Source organism: Pantherophis guttatus, chromosome 3, assembly GCF_059756535.1.
Source record: "Pantherophis guttatus breed Tessera chromosome 3, ASM5975653v1, whole genome shotgun sequence".
NCBI classification, from domain to species: domain Eukaryota; kingdom Metazoa; phylum Chordata; class Lepidosauria; order Squamata; family Colubridae; genus Pantherophis; species Pantherophis guttatus.
The window spans coordinates 55,482,413-55,506,782 of NC_142065.1; the positions used below are offsets into that span (position 1 = coordinate 55,482,413).

Here is a 24,370-nt window from a genome sequence, read left to right on the forward strand (position 1 = left end):
AGTTAGGTGGAATTGGATTTCATTTATATTTAAATGAAAGCTTGCTATAGTTACTGTTATAAACTCTATTGGTGAGTAATGGCAACTTTATGACACTTCTTACTTAATTCACCCTCCACAATTTCAGCAACAGAACCCTTATTTTTGTTTTTTTAAAAAAACCCAAAAAAACCCCCACACATATAATTTATTTAGAAAGTTGCTTTAATCCTGGTCCTTATATTTTACATTTGATATGTCCTCCGTGAGTCTAAAATAATAATAAAAAGTTTAACCTATCATTCTCTGCTTACTATTGCAAATAGCTGAAGAGAGAAAGATAAAACATTTGCTTTCTTTCCTAAACTAATAATCTCTGATCCTTTTGAAAATCCCATGAGAGCAACATGATTTTCAGATTGCTTGCAACGATTGCTTTCCACCCTCACATTCTTCCTACTTCTGTCTTTTGGTTGACTTCTTTATTGCTTCTGCTGGAGTCTAAATACCCACAGGGTGTTTTATTCTGTCTCGTCCACTTTCTTTATAATAAAACAAGGCCTTCTGCCTCCCCCTCCCGTTGTGGCACAGGATAAAGCCCAGTTCTTGCTGCCTGCATTTTAAGCTCTCGCTTCAAAGCACCAGGCAGTCTTTTCCAAGTTGTCAATTGCTTTGATTTCTAATAGGTGAGTCAAGCACCTGTGTAACTGAAGTGCTGAGTCTTTATGGTTGTATTCCTTTGTTGCCTAATCCTTAACACATAATGCCCTGAATTTGCTTTGCAGTAGTTCATATTGTCCTGTTTCTAACAAGTCTAGCAAAGATCTGCACCCTTTTGAAATGCTAATGTTTGTATTAATGATAGTGACATGTGATTAAGAATTTTGATTATTCAGGATTGAGTCAAGAAGGGAAGCCAGTCGTCTTTTACAAAGCATATTAGTAGGCTCACATCTCTTCCGGCACTCGAGGATGTTATAACTGAGTTTAATGTATGCACAATAACAGATATGACTCCATGAGAACATAAATACAAAGTTTATCCTGCTAGTTGGATAGTTTCAAGGTGCAGCAACAGAACAGGCCCACACTCCTCATTTATCCTTTGCATTAGATTCACTTAAGATTTTCCAATTAGTCTTTTCCTGTGTAACTCCATTCTTATTGAACTGTTCCTAGTGAATGTCTTTTAATTCAAGCTAAACAATGCACAAATAATGTTACAACTTCAAATATTTCCTATGTCTATAGGAAAAACCCATAGTTCTAGAGTTGAGTTAAAGGCATACCAACACTCCAGTTGAGGGTTAATTTCTTGTCTTTCTGCTTTTAGTTATGTCGAGCAGCCTATTGCAATAGTAGCGTATCCATTAATAGTAAACATTGTGGAGGAAAGAACTGCAACTGCTTTTTTCCCACTACTGAAAGAATTCCCACACTTCTCTCTGCTCACAGCTCTGGTTCCTACAAAGATTCAGAGGGATTGCATCATCATGATGATTTTGATGTGTCTCTGCTTGTGTGCCACAGTGCTGTGCCCTTTGAAGACCAGAGTGAGGCAGACCGACACATGTTGCGGTAAGAGTGAAGGCAGGCAGGGAAGACTAACAAGTTGGACAACTTTTCAGGCTTCCAATTTAGAAGGCGGTGTGTGTGTGTGTGTGCTTACAATGTTGGACAAAAGGTAAGCAGAGATACAGTTTAGCTGTAGTACATTAGTGGATAGATGGCCCAGGACTATCCAGGGGAAGGCCATAAGATGCAGAGGATGCAGGGAATGGCCTTGAAGGACAAGAGAAAGAACTGCTATTAAAGCAATGGTCAGAAAAGCTGGGTGGCATCTAAGTTAAGAAACTAATATCTCAGACAGGCCTTTTCTTAGTTCACATAAAGGTAAAGCGAGGGAGGGAAAAAGCATATTTGGACTTGCAAGACTCTGATGCTATCTCTAAGTGCAATGAAAGTAATCCTGACATATGTAGCATTGGTTTCTTAGTCTGGCCTACCTTGTTGGGTTGACATAAGATTACTGGGTTAGACAGATTATTATTAGGTTAGACAAGTCAGAGAGCAGGGAAGACGCCTTTCTTCAAATGTTACTATTGGATGCTGTGCATAAGGCTGTTGGTAAACAGGATCATCTGCGAAAGGCATGACAATTGTTTACCCTTTTCCAGGTTGCAATATTATGTAATCATGACAAGCCAACGGGAGCTCTTCCCTCGACTAACAGCGGACATGCGGCGCTTCAAAAAACTGCCACGCCTACAGCGAGAGGCACTAGAACCTGTCCTGGGACGCTCAGCATGGGAGACAGCAGAGGGTGGCCGGCAGCGAAAGGAAGTTCCAGATCCTTGGGAGGAGGTAGACGATCATGGCGAGTTCTATGCAGGTGGCCCCCAGGTCAAGGTGGGCCCGGGACTCTTCTACAGCTCCCCACTGTTTCCATTACTTGCCTCTGAGGTTGCTGCTGCCCAGAAACAGCTCAGCACCATGGTACAATGTGCCAAGGGCCACTGTCGCCGGGACAACCTCTGGAAGAGGCTCTTCTTGCTGGAGCCTCTGGCTTCTGACAAGCTTAAGCTGGGCAAGCTGTCTCTAAGTGAGCTGGAGGAGCTGTTGGATGCTGTGCATAAGAAGTCCATTGCTGACATTGATCCCCAGTTGGTAAGTGGCTGAACTCAATCTAGGGTACTCAGTTTAATGGTGCTACTGTGTATGCATTTGTGTTGGGCCCCTGTCTCCATTACAAACAGAGACTGAGAGAGCACCAGTGGATTTAGGCTGGATAAGTTTACCCATTGGCTTAAGAAGGTCTGTTAGTCAAAAGGTAGATTGGGGCAATGCAGTTTTGGATGGCCAGGTCCACCAATAGGCTGATTGATCCGCCCAACAAGTAGATAGAACTAACAGGGTAAGAATTTTACTGTGAGGTGGCTTTTGTCCAATATACTTTTTTATATACAACTTTAAATTTTAGCTATGATTCTTGGAGTATTCCTTTCTGAATGCATGGTTTTAACATCTCCCTTTGCAGGAATCTATCTGCCAAAATTAATCTAGGGCTGGTGGAGAGCCTTTAAACATGGTGTTGTATTGGGCTCCCAAATTCCGTATTCATACAAATACTTCACCTTACAGAAAACTCAGAAGGGAAGAAAATGCTAATTATACTATTATAACGAGAAAGACCCCTTTTCCAACCCAGTGAAACGTTGGAAAGCATGGAGTCAGAACTCTGGCCAAAAGCATGATAGTCATCCAGAAACGGAGCAAACTAAGACCAAATGTGGTATGTTAGAAGAAAGTATGTAGCAAAAGATCCATGTTCAAAAATGAGTTAGATACATCTTGCAGATACAGAGAACACCTCAGAAAAGTGTGGGAAGGAGCTGGGCAGTGGCTTGGGCCATGCTAGGTTTCCCTCTCTTCTTTTTGGTAAAATGAGCCAGAGTGAATGTATAGTCCATCCTAAATACAAAAATAGCAATACATATGCACTCATCCAAACACCTCCCCACAAACACATTATTTCCTTACATGGGGAAACATAACACTTTTTATGGCCACTGCTAGTAAACATGTTGGAAAGAATTCCAGAAATCATACTTTGTCTGCCTATTTCGCATTCTCTCCATGCTGCAAAGGATCTGCCCTCAGTTTACCCGTTTTTCCTCTCCCTGGCAGAGCTGCTTCCTCACTATGACTGCCTCCTGGTACCAGAGTCTTATCAAAGTCCTACTCAGTCGTTTCCCACAGAGTTGTCGCCATTTCCAGAATGCTGATGCTGGTACCCAGTACCTGGTAAGACATTTCCAGCTGAATTGTGCCCTGCTGGACCTTTCTAATTAGCTTGCTAAAGTTCAACCAAAAATAATTCCTGATTATGCACCCTTATGAACTGGTAGTATTTTCACTACTAGAATTAGAAATTTGTATTTGTTGCTTTTCTAGCACAGTACACAATGCGGTTTTAGGCCAGTTTGTATATGTGTATATAGATAAATCGGTGTTTAGGTTTTCTAGATAATCCCTAATACCTTAACCATATTCTCTGTTCCCCTATCCTTCCATTGACTAGAGCCTCTTTCTATGTCATGACTGTAATGTAGCACTGTTGCATTTTCTCTACAGGTGGTTCTGAACCAGAAATTCACAGACTGTTTTGTGCTTGTATTCCTTGATTCGCATTCAGGAAAAACAGTAAGAGCTTTATCCTCTGTAAATCTGAAGGTTAAGGGGAAGGCAATAGTGTTAGAGTAACTCCATCAGCTTGAATGTTTTAACCACAGAGATTTCTTGTACTCAGAATTGTAGATCCTAATCCAAGAGTTTTGGGTTTATTCTTCTGGATTGGAACAACTGCCTTTAACAGCTCCGATTTTCTCTATGGCCTGTCTTGACCATAATTATGCAGTCACATCTGAATCTGTTCTCCACCCCTAATAGGGACTGAAAAACAAATATATAATATTTGGATATTTTTGGGCACTAGTCTTCCAGAAGTACTCTTGGCAAGTTTGTCTGTCCCTCCATCCATCCATCCATCCATCCATCCATCCATCCAATCAATTTCTATAGCCACCCTTCTCAGTCAATGACTTTGGGTGGCTTACAATTCAGAAAATATGTGTAACAATACAAGATCTAGATCTTGTTGGTTTTGCCTTGCAGAGCCTGACGGTGGTCTTTCGAGAGCTGTTCCCAGTTCAACCCCAGGACAGTGAAAGCCCTCTGCCACAACTTGTGTCCACGTACCACCACCTGGAATCCGTTATCAACACAGCTTGCTTCAACCTCTGGACAGGGCTGCTCTAGAATCAGCTGGACCTTCTGACTGCTCCACAGGCATCTACAACAAGCCTAGAATGGAGGTCCCCTGACAGGACTGCGATCTGAGGCTGTAGCTTGCTAGATAAGAAGTCGGAACATTGAATCTGACCGGGCCAAGAGCGGGAATCATGAAGAGAAAACAACATGGCTGGCCCACTTGCTTATTCAAAGAAATTACTCTAGGAGGCATCTGAAGGATGGCCCATGTTTCTGGGGCCTCTTTGAGATGAAAGGCCAAAAGACTACTGGAGTCGCTGATCTGGGCGATTGGCTAGACTGACACTATTAAAGCATATGGGAAGGGTTCTGCACAATGGTGGGAATGTTTTATATGAAGTGAATGTACAGTAAATTAAATAAATGGATTACATGAATTTATTTATTAAATAAACTAAATGGCTTACTAAGGACTTTGTTACAGATTGCCTAACAGGCTGTTGCACTGATCTTTTAAGGAGAAGCAGAGTAAATTTCTGTTTACTTGCCCAAACAACTTTGTGTCAAGATAGGTGGAAGCACTGTCAGATTCTTATCCTGTTGTTATAGAATATGCTGATGTATTCTCTAAGACAGCTGGCCTGGATTCCCAAGAGTTCTGTCAAACACTTAACAGATTTTAATGTTACATAGTGGATCCAGCTGTTTTTCTGAGTAGAAACAAGACATCATGCAAGGAAAAGGCAAATTTAAAAAAATCAAAGATTTCTTTTTCTAGACCCACCAAGTGGCACTGTTGAGCTACATCTGGAGTGACATGACTTTCTTTTCTTTGGACCAAACTGTTTCCCATTAATTGTTAGCAGGAAGAAAAAGGGATGCCAACATCTTTGGGAGTGCTCACCATAATTTTGCACTCCTTTGGCCAGTCTTTGTTATTGTATTCAGAACGTGGGGGTGCAAATGCTTTGCATCTTAAAAAAATAAATCAAAGTAGAATATGTAATTAAGAAAACTCCTAGCAGGAATATCATTTTATCATGGAACACTGAGTGATATGATTTTCAGCTTTAATCCAGATAAAAACAAACATACTGAGCATCTTACTTTACTAAGAAATATCATCCTATTAATGTAAAATAATGGGGTGCTTTTGGTAGCTCAGGCAGTAGCAAAAGAGTGGTTGTTCCCTCTGGGGGGAATACAGCAATTGTTGCTGTTGGTTACTCCATCTATAATGGTCTTTTATTTCAATTTTTTCCAACTTTTCACATACAGTGATCTTCCCAGTATGTGTACAGCCAGTTTAATCCATCCAGTGTGTTACCTGCAGAGGAACCATAAAGACTTATATTAAGCAAAAATAATATTTTGACAGCTAACCTCCAGTCTCTGAAATTGCAGAGCTGGCTAGCCAAAGCTTCCAACATGCAATAATCAATTTCATATAACAAGATTTTTCCCGTTCGCATAAAATAAAACTTGCCTTTTGGTTTATATTCGCAGCCTATGTAACCACTATAATTCATTGACTCCAGTAACTGGAATAAGTAAGGGAAGTTCAATTCTCCAGGGCTATCAGGCTCATGTCGTTCTGGTACTTGGGCAATTTGAATATGTCCTACAGAAGAAGACAGTAAATATCAGACATTTCTTATTTGCTCTACCTGATTCTAGCCTTGTCCCCTTAATTTAAAAAAACTGAAACAACAGAGCATATCACTCTTTCTAGCTTACCAATAATTGGGAAATATGTCTTTAAATTCTGTGTCAGATTACCATTCATGATCTGGCAATGGAAAATATCCTGTAGAGCAAAAAGTAGATCTTCAGCTCAAGTCATAATCTGTCTCCTTTTTCAAATTCAGTATTACCTCTGAATTGGGGTGGGGGGCAGAAAGTCTCAAATAGGGGAACAATAGGAGAAGTGTATATTTCTGACTGTGAATGGAAGTATCTGATCACAGTCAGCATGAAAAACAACATTGTGTAAAATGGGCTTTGCCCTGATCTATTAAGACCACGGGTGTCAAACTCGCCGGGTCACGTTGCTGTCACGTGATGTATCATGTTATTTTCCCTTCATGGAGCTGGGGTGTGTGTGTGGCCTGTGTGTGACACATCTGGCCCATGGGCCGCCAGTTAGACACCCCTTAAGACTGTTCTCACATGGTATTAGAAACCAATAGTTTAATTTTTGCACATTACATAATGCGGGTAGTCCTCGACTTACAACCACAATTGAGCCCAAAGTTTCTGTTATTGAGACATTTAATTTGCCCCATTTTATGACCTTTCTTGCCACAGTTGTTAAGCTGATAAGTTAGTAACCCAGTTGTTAAGTGAATGTGGCTTCTCCATTGACTTTGCTTGTCAGAAGGTCGCAGAAGGTGATCACATGACCATGGGACACCACAGCGGTCATAAATAAGAACTAGTTGCCAAGCATCTGAATTTTGATCACATGATCGTGGGGATGCTGCAAAAGTCATAAGTGTGGAAAACAGTCATAAGTCACATTTCCCAGTGCCGTTGTAACTTTGAACGGTCACTAAATGAACTTGTAAATCAAGGACTACCTCTACACCCTGCCAGTCCAAAGTGGCACCAAGGAACCCCATCTAAGTTTTTATTTTAAATTCAGGTAATCCTCTCATTATAATGGTAATTGTGACTGGGATTGCTGTGACTGTCATACGGTTGTAAAATGCAATGTCAGATGACCACATGCATCATTTAGCAATGGCAATCCCCATTGCCATCATAATGCCAAGAGATGTGGGCCATTACGCAAGAAGAGGAAACCCCAGGTAAGGAGTGCCGGGGGTGTGTGTGTAGGAATTGAAAGATGTCCTGAAAGACTGCCATAGGGTCCATGTGAGTCAGAGAGGCCCTGGGAGGGCCAGCTCAGGCTACATGTATGTGTGTGTGGGGGGGGGGAAGGCCTGGGGAGGAGGACAATGCATGCTGGCAGGGGTGGGCTGCAGGAGGAAGAAAAAGTCTGAGTGAGTTATCGGAGCAACTTGTGCCCTCTGCTGGTTTCCCAGGTGACTCTGGAATTCCTGGGCAGTGAGCAGGCCTAACCAGTGAGCAGGCTATTCTGAGTTACCTAGCCCAACATTCCCTTAAAAAACATATCTAATGGCACTCACCAGCTGTAGCTTCAAATTGGGTCTTCCCACCTTTTCCAAAATGGCAGCAGCTGAAAGAATACCGATTTAGGTTATCAACTGCTTTTATTCTCTACATATCTTAGCGCTACTACAGCCAACTCTAAAACAAAGAGGTACCTATGGGCCATGTGTAATTCCACAGATTGTTGATGTAGCCAATCCAAACATCCTAATGACCCTCATTCTGTTTTATTGTCTGCTGTCACCAAGAACCAAGTAACCACAAAATTATTCATTACAGCACGTCTATTTTCTGCCCTTATAGTAGGGGTGTCAAACTCAAGGCCTGCGGGCTGAATCCGGCCCACAGGGTGCTTAGATCTGGCCCATAGGGCCACCCTGGAAACAGCGAAGGACTGGCCCACGGTGTCTCTGCCATCGAAAATGGAGCTCAGGAGGGCTGTGCATGGCGCTCCCAGGGACAGCCTCCTGCCATCCTCTGCCAACAAAAACAGAGCTCAGGAGGGTGCACCAGTGGTGGGTTCCTCCCGGTTCGGTCCGGTTCGGCCGAGCCGGTAGCGGTGACGATATGATGTCACTGAACCGGTTCTCCCCCCCGCCCTCCCACCCCCCCACCCATATTATTCTTACCTTTTATTTGGTCCCACCCCCAATCTATTGCTGCCTCCTGAGTCCCAGCTGATGACTAGAGGGAAAAAAACTGTTTAAACTCTTGCCGCAGGGCTTCAAAGGGCCATCCTACAGCTGATCAGTGTTAAAAGCAAACAAATGAGTCGGGTCGTAAGTGCGAGGACTGGTCGTAAGTGCGAGGACCTTCCAGAAATGACTCTGACCAGCTAGCCATGCCCACCTAGTCACATGACCTCCAAGCCACACCCACAAAATAAGCCACGCCCACAGAACCAGTAGTAAAAAAATTTAGAATCCACCCCTGGGGTGCACTTTCCGTTTTCACTGGCAGAGGGCTGCAGGAGGCCGTCATGGCTGAAAACGGAGCTCGGGAGCCCATTTTTGCTGGCAGAGTGCTTGGGCCACCACAGACACCCCCGACATGAGCAATGTAAAGATGACCACACCCAAACCCCTGAGATCAAACACAACCCTGATGCGGCCCCCAATGAAATCGAGTTTGATAGTTCTGTCTTAAAGGATTCACTGGGAATTAGCAAAGTGGGATGGTAGTTAGGAAGGGTTTTGATCTCCTCTATTTTCTCAGTGCAATCGAGAACTGTTGAGGAAAGAGAACTTCTACTCTTTCTATGCAGTTCTCTGCCTATGAAAAGGAAGTTTCACATGTTGTTTTACCTTGCTGTGGTGTGGTCAAAAAATAATTGGGATCACTAATCCGGTTATTAATAGGCTCCAGTAATCCAATCAGATTTTCCTGCAGGAATACACACAGAAAGGGAATTGTAATTTGGAAGTTTTAAGAATAGCATATCATGGAAAGTTTGCTTTTAGGCTTCAGACCTTGTGTTTCAGTTCTGCCTAATCTCCCGGGTAGTTCCATATCCCTTGTGTACAACAATTTTCCCTTGCTGCCTGTCATCCTGGAGTTAGTAACATAAACTTGGGAATTACAGATAGTCCTCATTTAGCAACCGCAATTAAGACTGCCAGCTTGGTTGCTAGGTGACACAGCAATGAAGTGGAAAATCACAAGACTGAGACCGCTTACAATTTTACTTACACTTTTTCCCCACTCCCTCACCTTTTGGAATGCTGAGATAATTAGCAAAAGGGAAATCACATTTGTATTTACATTCATTGGAGAAGAAAGGATTACAAGAGAGTAAGGCACACAGTGAGGAATACACTTTGAAAGGAATGCACTAGCTTACTATGCAAACAACTTAGTATGAGGGGAGGAAGGAAAAATGGTTCAAAGGAGAAATTGCCTAAAGAGATCACTTGTTTAGGCAATGTCCCCCCTCTGCAAAGGGAGAGTGGCGGAAATGAATGAGAGACAAGACAGTGTCTAGTACTGTCTACTGACTGATTGTAATTACAAATACATGACTGAGAGAAAGGCTGCAAAGGTTGTAAATGTGTGCCTTTGTTGCAAAGGGTTTTTTTGCAGCACTACTGTAACTTTAAACATTGCACAAGGTAGTAAGTGAGGTCTACCTGTAATTGGATTATGGCTTTTCTGAGCAGTCTGTTCTTGCTGTTCTTTTGATTCTATGGAATTCTTGGAAATTGGAGTTCAGGAAAGTTTAACTAACAATACCCAGTAGCCAGTCTGGCTCTCACAGGGGGAAGAGTTGCAGTTCAGCAACATCTGGAGAGTAATAGTCTCAACACCCCCCCCCCCCACACACACAAATGAAACCAATATTAAATAGGATCCTTTCCCTTTCTGGGAGAAGCAGGGCAATCTGGTAATTCTCCCATTTCCACTCAGTCCATACTTGTTTCAAGATGTCAGCAGCGTATTTGAGGTTTTCAATAAAGGTGGCTTCCATCTCAGTTGACACAGCATCCCCTTTAGCACCTGTAGGAAATCGGCCAGCCATAAGATGGATCCTAAAAGCATAGAGCTGCATTAGTGCAGAAGAAAGCTCAGTCAACTGTTTCTTGTACAAACTAGCAGGGGTAGGAATGAGGGAAGTTGTGTCTTTTTGTACTTGGATCAAGATATCTCGGCTGCTGCTACAATGTGACTATAGTAAAAGCTCTTTTATTCCCAGTTTAATTATGCCCTAAGAAGCAATGATCCATGAAGTGCATTAAACAGTTAGCATATATCATTGCATGCGGACTTTCTGTGAGTGAATCCACTCCCTCTTGAATCATGTAATTCAGAACTATACAAGATGCAGTTAGTTTATTTAATGTAAGATCGCCTAGCTTCACTTAGATTGGCGCATAGATACCATGAACTGTACATACAAGCTCACTATAGGAAGATTAATGTACCTTTGGGCCATTTAACAAGCAAGTGGGACATATACAATTGGGTAAGAAAGACTGATTTTATCCCTTTTCACCATTTTCATTCCTTGCTTTACAGATGAAGAATAGGTACTAATCAACAATGCTATATAAGATTATGCTTGTGTAATCATATGTGGCAATGCTGATCAGAGGCTTTGCTTTGTAATGATTGGTATTCATTTTTCCAATCAATTAAAATAATATAAAAGGATGAAGCTATATGTGCTTCACTACTTTTTTTTCCTTCTCAAGCAGCAAAGAAAGAAGAAATATAGTGTGAAGAGCACTAAACTTGGGAATCTGTCATTATCAATGACAGATGCCATATATCCCTGTTCCCCAAATGGGATTTCTACTTATAAGTCATATGAGTACATATTTCCGGCTTTTCTATTAATACAAAACAGACAACTTAAAAGCCACCAGTGTGATACAGGGGAGGCTGAGCTGTGGAAGCCCACTTGCGCCAATCTCTTCAGCCCAACTTATCTCACAATGTGGTAACTATGAGGAAAACCTGGAGGAAGAAATGGCAGGAAGTACATGAAATAAAAAGAATAGGCCTTTGCTTTTAATAAAACTACCAATAATCCTGCTGTCAGCCCTTCAAGACGGGCAGAGTCAAGAAACAGGCGGGATAGGGATTCAGAATGCTCTTTATTGCTGTAGGGTAGAATCCAGAAACTTGAAAGCCTACCACTGCGACTTTTCGCTTCATCCTATGTCAAGAAAAATCAAGGTGGGGTTATTTTCCCCAAGCATTTGAAGAAGGAGTTAGGTGGGCATTGGTGCTGCTGATGTGCTTTATTGTAGTTATTGTTTTAACCTTGGGCATTGCACCACTAATCGCTACTGACATGGTTACCGGTATATGTTGTTGTCCAGGTTTTCTTCTATCAATTTTGAAACTCAAGATATCTTGGTTCCTCTGGATCATTGCAGCTGCTGCAATTTATCCACCTTACAGCCTGTAATTACAGTCAACCTAAACTGAATTGCCTCCTTTAGATCATCCCTGTGATGTACTTAAAAGAGTGTCTTTCAAAATCCTTCAGAAGAATTGCATTGGACCATACACGAATACCGTACTTCTCTGTTAAACATTAAAGCAGCCCATCAATCTGAAAAAGATGCTTTGCTTAGGGAGTTGGCTCAGTGCAACTGTGGTACAGTCAACAATGGTTCACCCAATCCCATTATTTGAGTTTATGTGATATTCAGAAAACTACACGTGCTAGTTTGGCACAGCATGCTAGTCTAAAATGCAGTGGTAGTTCAGTGTGTTGTGGAAACATAGCCAATTACTTTAATCGGGTAATTTCCCTACTGCAGCCTTCTCAAAATGGTGCTATTGAGATTGGTAGCAATGTAATCCTGATAAATTCCAGTATCTTGGGAATATTTTTGCTGCATGTAAATTGGTACATGTGAAAAGAATCTGAATATTTTAATGGATTATAAACTGAAATGAGCCAACAGTGTGATGCAGTTTGAAAAAAAATGCATTCCTATGTTCACTATAAAAAGTAATTGTTTCTGCTAATTCTTAACTGGTCAAACAGAGTATTATATTCAGTAGTGGTCAACCTCATTTAATAAGGACATTGGAACTTGCCTGGTGAAAAGCTACCCAATTTAATAAAATGTCTGTAAATTTATGAGGAATGGATAGAAGCATTGGGAATCTTTACCTAGGACAACACTGCAGAGAAATACCACAGCTATCTCTTGAGCATCTGAAGGGCTGTCAGATTGAAGACAAGGTAACATTGCTCAGAGTTGTTCCAGAAAACAGATTTTTTTTTTTAAAAAAAAAGGTTTAACCACTAGGAAGGAGATTGGGGTGAGACATAAAGAAAAAAAGTCTAAATCAAAAACTATTCAACAATGGAACAGATTGCCGCAAGGAATTGAACTTCCCTTCACTGGAAATGCATGAGCAGAGGCTGGATGTCTATTTATTAGTGGATTCCTGCTTTAGGTAGAGGATTCGCACTAGATGATCTCCAAGGTCTCTTCTTCCCTTTCCATTATGGGACATGGAAAGCTCCAGATTCCCCCTTCCCCCACTTTCAAGAAGCAAGATAAAAGCAAGTAAATCTGTCTCTTACAACATCCATCAAGGCTGCTGCCAGACTCAGTAAATAACAGACACATCCATTTATTCTGATTCTTTCCCAGTTAAAAAGAATACACTTTTGCTTGGATCTGGGAGGAGCAAGGCTGCACCTGCCTGTATCATTCCCTTCTAATGTGCCAGTGAGATTTATAAAAATTCCCTCTTCGATAACAGAGCATCAAGCCAAAAGGAAATGTACGATTGATTGTTTCCTGCATAGAAAAATATATTTTATAACAGACTATGGGAGAGATGTAAGAGAGAGTTTGCTGTAGTGGTCAGGCTAGGAATCAGGAGACTGTGAGTTCTAGTCCCACATTGGGCACCAAACCAGCTGGGTGACCTTGGGTCAGTCACTCTCAGCCCTGGGAAGAGACAGGCAACTCCGTTGCTAAGCTATGTGCTCACTAAACAAAACATCACGTGACCACAGCGACCTTATGTCAGCAATTTCCAGCAGTCCCATTTGTGGTTGTTAAGTGCATTGTCACGTGACTACAATTTGCAACCTTCTGCCGGCTTCCCTATTGATTTTGCTTATTGGAAGCTGGCTGGAAGCTTACAAACGGCTATCATGGGGGGTTGTGGGATGCTGGGACCATCCGAAATGCAACCATCAGTCATAAGTCACTTTTTTCAGCACTGCCATAACTTTGAACAGTCACTAAATAAATGGTTATTAAGTGATGACCACATATAAAGAAATTTTCCCAGACTTCCCCAACTGGACATCTTCTGAAAGTCCAGACTTAGTCATCATGCTCCCTGACAAAATATGGTGAGAGTATTATAGTAGCTAGTATTATGCGCCATGGTGGCGCAGTGGTTAGAGTGCAGCACTGCAGGCTACTTCTGCTGACTGCTGGCTACCTGCAATTTGGCAGTTCAAATCTCACCAGGCTCAAGGTTGACTCAGCCTTCCATCCTTCCGAGGTGGATAAAATGAGGACCCAGATTGTTGGGGGCAATATGCTGTCTGTGTAAACCACTTAGAGAGGGCTGTAAAGCGGTATATAAGGCTAAATGCTATTGCTATTGCTATTGTACATCTGGAGGGTAAAGGGACACATCTATCATTGGTTCAAGGTTTATCTTCATTATTACCTTGGACATTTCAGTTCTTTGGCATACTTCACAGCCAAAGCCACAGCTTCCCGGAATTCAGGCTGGCGTCCAGGCACTGCTCCTAAACCCATATCACCTTTCTCTTGGTTCCCTGGAAAAAAAAGACAGCACAAATTGATCTCTACATATTGGCAAGGACCATTGAGAAAAGAGTTCTGTGACGGGGCAAATTTATCAGCTTTTCCTCTGATCTGCCACTATTTTGAAGTGAGGGTTTTTTTTTTTTTTAGAAGACAGATGGTCAGCTAAAGTACAAATTCCAGACCCTTCAAAAAGCTTGGAGTATAAGTGGTATTGATCCATACAATAGAACTGGCAGATGTTTGTTTCCCAGTTGATGAAGCAAGTAACAAATGTGCTGGTGATTTCCTCCCCCCCCCTTTTGTTTGACAACCCGGTGCCTTTAATAGCTGGGTGGCTTCACAAAGAAGGAACACTAAATTATTTTGGTTGCATGAGATGCAAAGCGAAGACCACCTCCAATTTTCGCCCGATCAACACGGGTGGCACAGGTCTACTACCCGCATTCTAAGGAGCCCACTGAGATTTCAGCCGCCGCTACCCAAAGTCGGGGAAGAGAAAGGGGAGATCGGGGGAGGCATCGGCAAGAGAGCAGGCGAAGTCTCCGAAAAGCAATTAACAAGGCCATCGGCTACCCGGCGGAGTATTGAGCAGGACCACCTCCAGCCCGTCCCGTTCTGCAGCCGCGCGCAGCTCCGGGGCGCCGGAGGCGTAAGGGAAGCCCAGCTCAACTGCTCGGAATCCGACCCGAGAAGCTGCCTCCATGCGCTGAACTAGCGTCGGCTCCTCCTGGAAGAGCCAGGCCAGGTTCGCCGCAAAGCGCAGCGGGGCCATGGCACAGGCGGTGAAGCGGCGTCTGCGGCCCAGCGCACACTGAGCCCGGGAGGAGGAGTTTTCACTGTTCCGGGAAGGAGCAGCCGCAGCTGGGTGGAGGAATCGCGTGAGGTGGGGGGGGGGCGGGGGGCTGTTTGTCTATGCGGGAATCTCGAGGCAGGTTCCTCGGTTGCTTCTCGGCGCAATGGGAGGCCACGCACCACGGGTAATTGAGTCCAACAGCTTCTTCCTCAGCTGCAAATCCTAGTGACAAGGCATTTTCCCTTCCCGGGAAGGACGGGGGGGGGGGGGGAAAGACCTCGTTATTTAGTAAGTAATCTTCACTCTGCGTTCCTAAATCAATCTGCGCAGAGATGCCCCACACAATGTTTCACACAACTGAAACTGAACAACAAAGGACTTCAGCGTGTTCTGGCACTTCACTTGCGTTCTCGTGCGTTGTGCGACCACAGGAAATTCACCGCTAATTGAGTGAAGCCTGGGCAAGTCAGCTCTTAAATAGGGGTATTATACTGTAGGAAGAAATATCCTTCTGGGTTCAGTTCCAAGTGGGGAAAAAGACACTGGAAACACGGAGACTGCTTGGAAGGATGGTTTAATGGTGGGTAGGATCACATGGCTTGAGTTCCTGAACAGAAAAGGGGGGGAAAGACACTGGAAACGGGGACTGCTTGGAAAGATGGTTTAATGGTGGATAGGATCACATGGCTTGAGTTCCTGAACAGAAAAGGGGGGGGAAAGACACTGGAAACGGGGACTGCTTGGAAAGATGGTTTAATGGTGGATAGGATCACATGGCTTGAGTTCCTGAACAGAAAAGGGGGGGGAAAAGACACTGGAAACGGAGACTGCTTGGAAAGATGGTTTAATGGTGGGTAGGATCACATGGCTTGAGTTCCTGAACAGAAAAGGGGGGGGAAAAGACACTGGAAACGGGGACTGCTTGGAAAGATGGTTTAATGGTGGATAGGATCACATGGCTTGAGTTCCTGAACAGAAAAGGGCCGAGACCCAGGGTTTTATACTCTCTCTGGCTTTGAACTTCCTGGGGCCCAGAAAGAGTATCCTGATTGGTTGTCAGACTCCCAGGGGGTGGGGGTCTTAGCTAGCCTTGCTGGCTGATGTAATCTTCCCAGGTGCCATGTGGTGAGTTTCTGTTGTTAGATGGGCCCTATTGTGTTGCAGATGTCCTTTGACAAAGGATTGGGTTTCTGCCTCTGGCCCATTAACAAAGGGTCTGGGGGCAGGAAGGTGGGAGCTGCTTTGTCTTTAAAACGTGCTTCTCCATTTCTCATCCAGGGAAACATAATATTCTGCCTTTTTAATATTTCCCAAAATATTTCATTCTTCTAGGAAAGGGGTGGGTGCTAACTTCCTACAATACCAACCCCAGACAAAAGCTAGAATCCCACGGTTGGCTGAGGTCAGTTATAGGTTGTTGAATCGACCTCCTTGCTCATTTCAGAAATTCAAATGGAAGCATCCGGAGTAGAGTCTGTGGCTATTTAGCCTCTACTTGAACACAGGGATCACTTCTCGGAATAATTAGCTGCTTTTCTCAGACTATTTATAATAGGAGGATTTTTTTTTTCTGGATTCAATTGATTTCTGCCACCTGATACCATCTTAAAGCCATTTTTCCATGTGCTGCATTCTGGAAAAATAGATAAGAGCTTGACTTCCTTCCATGTGACCTTTTAGATGCTTAAAAAGTGCTATTAGACTTCCTTTGCCAGTGACCACAGCAATCTGCCTGGATGCTGTTTAGCCTTGTTGGTCATAGATAATGGGCACTCATTCTGTCAGAGCTCAGGGGTTACTTGAATAGAATAGAGCTGGAAGGGACCTTGGAGGTCTTCTAGTCCAGCCCCCTTCTCAAGCAGGAGAACCTATACAATCTCAGACAAGTGACTGTCCAGTCTCTTTTTAAAAACCTCCAATGATGGAGTACCCACGATATCTGAAGGCAAGCTGTTCCGTTGGTTAATTGTCCTTACTGTTAGGAAGTTTCTCCTTAATTCCAGGTTGCTTCTCTCTTTGATCAGTTTCCAACCATTATTTCTTGTCCTCTTCTGTGGTGCTGTATTTTTCTCCCATTGTCTTCTGGGGACCATTCTCCATGGTCTTTGCATCTACCTGCTTGTTCTGGTTTTCATTTCATTTCATATGTTGCTTCTCCAATGGAGGAGCTGGTCCTGCTTTACAGGGTGAGCTCCCATCAGTTGCCTCAGCGTCCGTCAACCTAGCAGTTTGAAAGCGTGCTACATGCAAGTAAATAAATAAGTACCACTTCAGTGAGAAAATAGGTGCTTCATGTGGAACTACAAATCCAACCTATGCTGGACCTGCCCGAATGCCACACTCGAAGGTGAGATGACATCAGTCGTGGGAAAAAAGGCCAGATGTGTCAACCGAATGGACTAGCATCCTTGGGCAGCCAAACCCTGGCTGTAATATAACTCTGTATTAACACTGTAGTCTCCTGGCTAATGTACCGTTGCCATAGGCTAAATAAAATAAGTGTGCAGCTTATATGTTATATTAAAGGTGGAAAAAATACTATCTTGGACTAATTTTTTTTACATATCAAAAACCTGGCATTTTATCAGGAGTGTGTAGATTTTCTATATCAAGTGAATATAAGCATGTGAAAGATGCAAAAAAGACCAAAATAATCGAAACAAGATAAAAACAATGCAGAATAAACAAAACAAAAATGGGGCGCCACAATCACTGTGTTTCCAAAGCCTACAACAGCCAGGTCTTCAATAATTTCCTGAATGATATAAGGCTGGAACCACACAATCTCTGGGGGAGGGGCGGATCATTCCAGAGGGCAGGAATTGCATGAGATGATGCATGTTTCCTTGATCCCGCAAGATGAATGCTTGATTGATAGAATCGGAGTGCACGTATCCTGGTGGACCAAACTCGACTGGCAGAGACAATGTGGTCCCTATGTTCATAACTCTGAAATCTCCCAACCAGCTACAGTCCAGATGTTTTCCCCTGCAACCCTTATTTCTACCAAATATGCACACGTGATTAATGAATAATTGAGTGGTAGTATTGTAGCCTAGCACGTCTGGAGTGTGTCGGGTATGAAAAGTTATACTAAAACCTATCTAAAATCTATTCTGAGACCAATCAGAGATGTTTAAGAGCAACTTTTGTACCTCAGAATACAATTTCAAGCAGGAAGGAAGTACGGATTAGGATAAAGAGCCCTGCATACATCATGTATGTAAAGCCAACCAAAAGGGAAAATAAATGCCAATTTTCTTTTACAAGATGTTGCAGCTCTTCGTGCCCCCATCTTGCTTGCCCTCTTCCCCATCTTTTCTTAAGCATTTACGGAAATCAAATACTTTTAAGAGACCAAATCGAAGGCTTTTTGCTCAGTTTCGTGCACATACACAGACTACGCACTTTCCTGTCTCTGCAGGTTGCCGTTCTCCGCTGCTCTGCGGCACTGCTAGCGCTAGCCTCTGCTTAGCATTATGCACACGACTCCTCTGTGGCCTGATGCATGCTGTTTGTTTGCTTTGAAGTGATGTATAATCTGCGCTGATAATTAAAGAACGTCATTCCAGGGTTAGTATTTATTGATACCAATTTAACTCGCCTCATACATCAAGCTCCAACCATCCATTGAAATCCCTGGTGAATTGCTCCATTCCAAGAGACCTTGTTTTCATTACCTAAATGACAGGACAGGCTTTGGGGGCATTGGCTCTTGTTCTCTGCCTGCATAACAGCCACTTTTACTTCCTTCATTGAAGGTTTGGGTAGAAAGGCTGCAGTTCAAATTCAAATGGGACTGGGACAAGAGTGAGGCTTTGTTATTACAGTGTAGCATATATTGGCACGTCTGTAAGATTATGATTTGAAAATCAGAACATGCCATTTTTAGAGATTAGGAGGCATCTAGACTAAAATTTTCTAAGGTAATGTCTGCTAAGTCTATGTATCTGCCAACCCTGGCGATCATAGAGGACCAGTTTTTGCCAGTTGAACTAGGAATTCTCAGATCTGTTTTTTTGGACTAACTCAGAACTGGCCAAGAATTCATAGTTCTACTGGCAAAAAACAGTTGCAGCATGTAATTGCCCTTAAACTAGACTGCCACAGTTTTGCAGACTTCTCCCACCCCATGCTTCCAGCTGGATCTTATGCAGATCTTACGCACTAATTAATTGGACAACAATCTGAGCAGCAAGCTTAGATGGCACCTAATTCTGCTGGCCACAGGGCATCTACAATGGATTGATGATAAGTGTGGACCATTTGAAGCTCAATATCCGGTGTGGTGTCTGATGTTCTTTTCTGTTACTCTGATTGTTATCATTGTTTGCTACTGTGATTATCAAAGAAGAGAAAACATAATTCATGAAATTATTGTGTCGACTTTTATTTATTTATTCGGCCGCTGCAGTTTTAAAACCCAGGGGGCTCTTGAATAGCAAAAGGGGGCAAAACACCGGTCTTCAATATAAGGCCGGTTGTGTTTATCTAGTAGCTGATAACCTGTAGCCAACCTTATCACACAAGTTTAAGTGGAGTTGGATTTAGTTAGTATTTGGCTAGAAGAGCACCTCAATTCCCAAAGTTAGCTCCCCCCCCCATCCCAAATCCAAAATGAAGGCAGCACTGGCCATTAGCATTCAGTTGCAAAGGAATCTTTCTGGATTTATACACAAAGTCACCAGGTCAACTTCAAACTACAGAAGTTTTGCTTCTTATTTACCCATAGCCACATCTTTCTGTTTTCTCCAGAATGACATACACAATTTAAAATAGGCAACAAATATACCACCTTTCTGGGTTAGATCAAAAGTCTAGCATCTTTGTTTTTCAAAGTACGAAACAGCATTTCCTATAGGCTTTAATTAAAAATATTTTTTTATTGTTTTCATACCCAGCAATTAGAAATATTAAAAGAAAAAAGGAGAAGAAGAATACAAAATAATTATCATACCTATAATAACTCAAATTTTAAACAGAACATGAAACTTCAGTCACAAAAAATAATATTGATGGATCTGTCAATTTTGCCATAAAGAGACTAATTCAAAAGTAAAGAATAAACCCAATACATCAATCTAAAATGATAAATCAGGGCTGCAATACTCTTTCCATAGTAACTGAATGACCTTTACAGTATTGCCACATTCCACTCTCAACACATAGCTCCACATATTGAAAACTGTACTTTCTAATTTCTGATGAAATAATTCAAAATCGCATTCACAAATGTTTAAAATTACCATTCTTTCTTCTATTAATGTTGGTTTTAAGTTTATGATTATTAAACAAAATCAGGACCATATACAGGCAAACCTTTGCTGGCTGGGGAATTCTGGGAGTTGAAGTCCGCCAGGCTTAAAGTTGCTAAGGTTGGAGACCCCTGTTCTAGTCCAATCTTCAGCTCCCTGCAGGAGCCACCAAAGCATTCCTGATAGACGACCCTCTAACCTCCATTTCCGGACTTCTGGAGAAGGAGAATTTACCCTGTTACATGGCAGCCTCTTTCACTGGCTGATATTTCATGCAGGAAGGAAGCCAGTGGTGGGATTCAAATAATTTAACAACCGGTTCTCTGCCCTAATGATTTCTTTCAACAACCAGTTCACCAAACTGCTCAGAAAGTTAACAACCGGTTCTCCCGAAGTGGTGCCAACTGGCTGAATCCCACCACTGAAGGAAGCTCTTTCTGATCCTGTGCCTCCTTCTTTATAATTTTAACCCACTGTTTCTGCTCCTGCTCTAGGAGCAATAGAATCCATCACTCCTCTTCTGTGCGACAACCCTTCAGATTTTGGAAATATGATAAAATATCTGCACTTAGTTGTATTTTTTGTAGATTAAATATAATAAGATATCTCAGGAGTTGCCCCAAAGAAGAGGGAGTCATGCTATTCTCCAAAGCACCTGAAGGCAGGACAAGAAGTAAGGGTGTAAACTAATCAAGGAGAGAAGCAACCTAGAACTAAGGTTCTAGGCCAGTAGAATGGCTTGCCTCCAGAAGTTGTGAATGCTCCAACACTGCAAGTTTTTAAGAAAAAAATTGGACAACCATTTGCCTGAAATGGTATAGGGTTTGCTGCCTGAGCAGGGGGTTGGATTAGAACAGGGGTCACCAACCTTTCGGACCTTAGGGACCACTAAATTCATAATTTTAAATCCCGCAGACTACTAATATGATCTGTCTAATGACTGGCTGGGTGTGCGTGGCAAGGTGGTCATGTGACTAGGTGGGCATGGCCAACTCAATGTCACTCACATCGAGGGAAGCCTTTCCAGCTTCTACTCACTACTCCTCACCTGCCCACCCAGGCTCTTTAGAGTCCCAACAGAAAGCAGTTGCTGGAGTTAAGCAGTCACCATGAGAAAGAGTTGGCAAAACAGCTGGCTCAGTTCAAATTGGATCTGACCGAGAAGGAGGCTTAGCAGAAGCACCTCACTGAGGACTATGAGCATAGGCTTTCCAAACAGAGGGAAGACCTGCGGGAGTGCAAGGCCAGGTACCAGCGCCTGTAGGCTCAGCAGGCTGAGATAGTCAGCCAGTTCCAGGCCATGATGCAGTCCCACTGGAACAAGGTCCTGCAGCTCTTCGCCATCAATGGTGCTTCCCTCCAGCCTTCACCCAAAGCCCCGCACCAGGAGGCTGAAGCAGACCCCAAGTCAGAATTTCTGCCCCCCTCTGACCCACACAAAAAGACCCCGAAGGGAGATTCTCTGCAGCAACACAAATGTTTATTGCACATATCTGGCCCAGGGGCCATAGTTTGAGGACCCCTGATTTAGTGCAATATAAAAAAAGCAAATAATCTTTCTGGGAACCACCAAAATTTTCTCACGGACCACCAGTGGTCCATGGTGACCGCTTGGAGAAGACCTCCAAGATCCCTTCCAACTCTGTTATTTTGTTAAGAGCCTTTAACCACTTCTCACAGGGTATGATTTCCAGACTTTATCCATCTTCAAAGCGCTCTTCAGAACTTCTTTAAATTTTTTGCTATCCTTTTTAACTGCAGTGGTCAGGATTGAACACATGGGTCTGCCCTGAGCAGAGTAGAGTGGAACAATAGATAGATTAGCACTCTATATTCCTTTTAATGTACCCCAAACTAGCATTTACCTTTTTAGTAGTTGCATCGCTCTTGCTTAATCTGTGATTGACAAGGGCAATTAGACACTTTCATGTGTATTATGCGGCCAAGACACATCTCCCCATCTTATAGATGGACCTTGCATTTTCCTACCCAAATGAGAATTTTGCATTTCTCCCTATTAATTAAATCCTATTCACTTTTCCCACTTCTCAAGCTGTGTAGAGCTTTTAAAATCTGTCTAGATCTTTTTGACTAAAAGCAGAAATGAGCCCTCTACCATGTTGTCTAAGAGGGTTATGTAAAAACTTCCTTATTGTGCCCTACATTTACATTTTCCTTTCCTCCAAAACAATAGGAATTTTAAACCATTCATTTATCAATATTAAAACAGTGAGACAATTTGAAATATTTACCTCACAAAGATATTTTCTTGGAATAATTATTGCAAGAAGGAATTCAACATCAAATAAAACCCCAATTTTTATCAATTTCTATATATACATTTTATTTTTAATGTCTTGAGTAGTTGATAGTATAATCATGTTGATCATGTCATGCTATGGAATATGCTAGGGTGACCTTTGGAACCCGATTAGGGCACCTGAATTTAAACAATCTCTCTCTATATATTAATGACAACATTCCCAGAAACTTGATCTATGCATGGATACATTAATTTTCCTCGTAACCTTTAAACTAATTAATATTCCCTCTGCTTTACAATTTTACGGATTCATACTGAATCCTCAATATACAGTAATACTGGGAGGCAAGTACTTAAAATGATTTTTGCTATTCCAGAGACAAGCATTTCCTACTTTGATATATTCAATTTCTACTTATTTCTGATATCTCCTATACACAATATTAACTTTCTGTAACCTGAAGCAAGGAATATTCTAAATGAATGTTACTTGTGTAAGCTGATATTTTGCTTCTAAGTGAAAATATTTGCATTATTATATCACAAAAACAGGATTTAAAATATAGTTGAGATTTATTTAAGCCAGTTTCTTCAACCTGTCACCTTCCAGTTGCATTGGGACTGCACTGACAACAAATTCTGCTAGCACAATCAAAGATGCCAAAGTTGCTGGGGGAGGCAGATTTAGGCTTTAACTGCACATCTTGCTCAGAAAGATTGTTGAAATACTGTTTATAACAGGGAAGATTCATCAACGTAATTAGATTATAATTTGACAGTTCATAAACACATATCTGTACAGTTGAGTTTATGTTGACTTTCTATTGTTGTGTTAATTAACTACATAGGGATTTTACGTGCATGTGTTGGCATCTGGTAATTTCTAAACTCCGTTGTGGTGACTTGCTGATCAGTTGCCCTCTGTTGGCTCTTCCTCTCTCTTGGCAGCAAACATGTGGATAATTGCCAAGAACCACTTGTGCTGTCCCATCAGCTCCCCCCTTTAACAGTTTAACATATATCAGCCAGTTATAAAGGAGAAGGAAAAGCAGAATAATGTTGCGTAAGTTACAAGGATGAATTTTGTTTCCACGAGACAGACTTCGTCTGCTGTTCTCTGTAGATGGATATAGCCCATTTGTCCAATGCTTGGCCCTTGATGGAATTCATCAGCTAATTAAGGAACTGACTTCTGTCTCATGGCAAGCCTTTGTTTTCTGTTCTGGTACCCTTAAGAATCTTAGTTGCTCCATGAGCCTGCCCTCCTTTTCTCTGGATTTGCTGATACACAGGTAATCAGCCATTCCTTTGATTGTGTTGCCCTCAGAGAGGTGAAAGCAATTTCCTTTCTGACTTAGGGAGGTTCATTGCACATTGTATGAGAACCCTGCCGCGAAAGGGTAACTGCTCTATAATTATGTAACTAGGGTAAAAGCTCGCTGAAATTAGAAGATATTGTTTGAACTGATTTCATAAGGCTGCTGGTTGCTTTCAACACTACAAAAAAAGCTGCAATATTGTTCTTTAATATTGGGGACTTAGAGAGAAGATTGTAAGCTTGTCAGTTTACTGGCGATGAAATAACTTAAAAGCTGTAAAAGGGAAGCATTCCTTAAGTATACGTCCTTGTGCAAAAAAAAAAAGAAAGAAAGAAAGAAAGAAACCACTAAAAGAGAAGGCTAAAATAAGTGTTGGGGTACTAAAAGCAAGCATGCTCTTAAAATAAATTAAAGGCCATCGGGTGCAATATGATGGAAAAGACAGTAACTGGTTAGAATGTGGAGTGGAAAGATATAGAGACTTGGAAAGAAGACAGAAAGGGAAAAATGTATTAAGCACATGATTTTACAGAATGTAACAATATAGAAAAGCTTCATAACTGAAAACAAGGATACTTATTTGCTCCAAAATT

At 42.2% G+C, this 24,370-nt stretch overlaps 2 protein-coding genes across 9 annotated transcripts in view; one reads left to right on the forward strand and one right to left on the reverse strand.

Moving 5' to 3' along the window:
- The window catches only part of SZT2 (SZT2 subunit of KICSTOR complex), an 84,909-nt gene extending 79,690 nt beyond the window's left edge, over positions 1 to 5,219 (forward strand). For all 8 annotated transcript variants that reach the window (XR_015733072.1, XM_034414840.2, XM_034414841.2 and 5 more), the window contains 5 exons: positions 1,435 to 1,557; positions 2,157 to 2,646; positions 3,667 to 3,783; positions 4,114 to 4,182; positions 4,654 to 5,219. Coding sequence is in view for 7 of the 8 variants with exons in the window: in XM_034414840.2 (XP_034270731.2) it covers positions 1,435 to 1,557; positions 2,157 to 2,646; positions 3,667 to 3,783; positions 4,114 to 4,182; positions 4,654 to 4,797 (943 nt within the window). In the remaining variant the exon portion in view is untranslated. The remainder of the gene's footprint in view (positions 1 to 1,434; positions 1,558 to 2,156; positions 2,647 to 3,666; positions 3,784 to 4,113; positions 4,183 to 4,653) is intronic.
- A 583-nt stretch (positions 5,220 to 5,802) lies between these two features.
- On the reverse strand, positions 5,803 to 15,008 carry HYI (hydroxypyruvate isomerase (putative)). Its single transcript, XM_034414846.3, has 8 exons — positions 14,721 to 15,008; positions 14,044 to 14,155; positions 10,295 to 10,409; positions 9,189 to 9,267; positions 7,902 to 7,951; positions 6,487 to 6,556; positions 6,236 to 6,370; positions 5,803 to 6,076 (listed from the first exon to the last, which is right to left on the reverse strand). The coding sequence occupies exons 1-8, from the start codon at positions 14,917 to 14,919 to the stop codon at positions 6,018 to 6,020; spliced, it is 819 nt and encodes a 272-aa protein (XP_034270737.2). The 5' UTR covers positions 14,920 to 15,008; the 3' UTR covers positions 5,803 to 6,017.
- Positions 15,009 to 24,370: the final 9,362 nt, after the last annotated feature.

Coding starts and splice junctions, on each gene's coding strand:
- HYI (XM_034414846.3), bottom strand. CDS start 14,919: ATGGCCCCGCTGCGCTTTGCGGCGAACCTGGCCTGGCTCTTCCAGGAG. Junction 10,410..14,043: donor AAAGAACTGAAATGTCCAAG/GTAATAATGAAG, acceptor CTATGCTTTTAG/GATCCATCTTATGGCTGGCC. Junction 6,557..7,901: donor CCAATTTGAAGCTACAGCTG/GTGAGTGCCATT, acceptor TTTGCTCTACAG/GATATTTTCCATTGCCAGAT.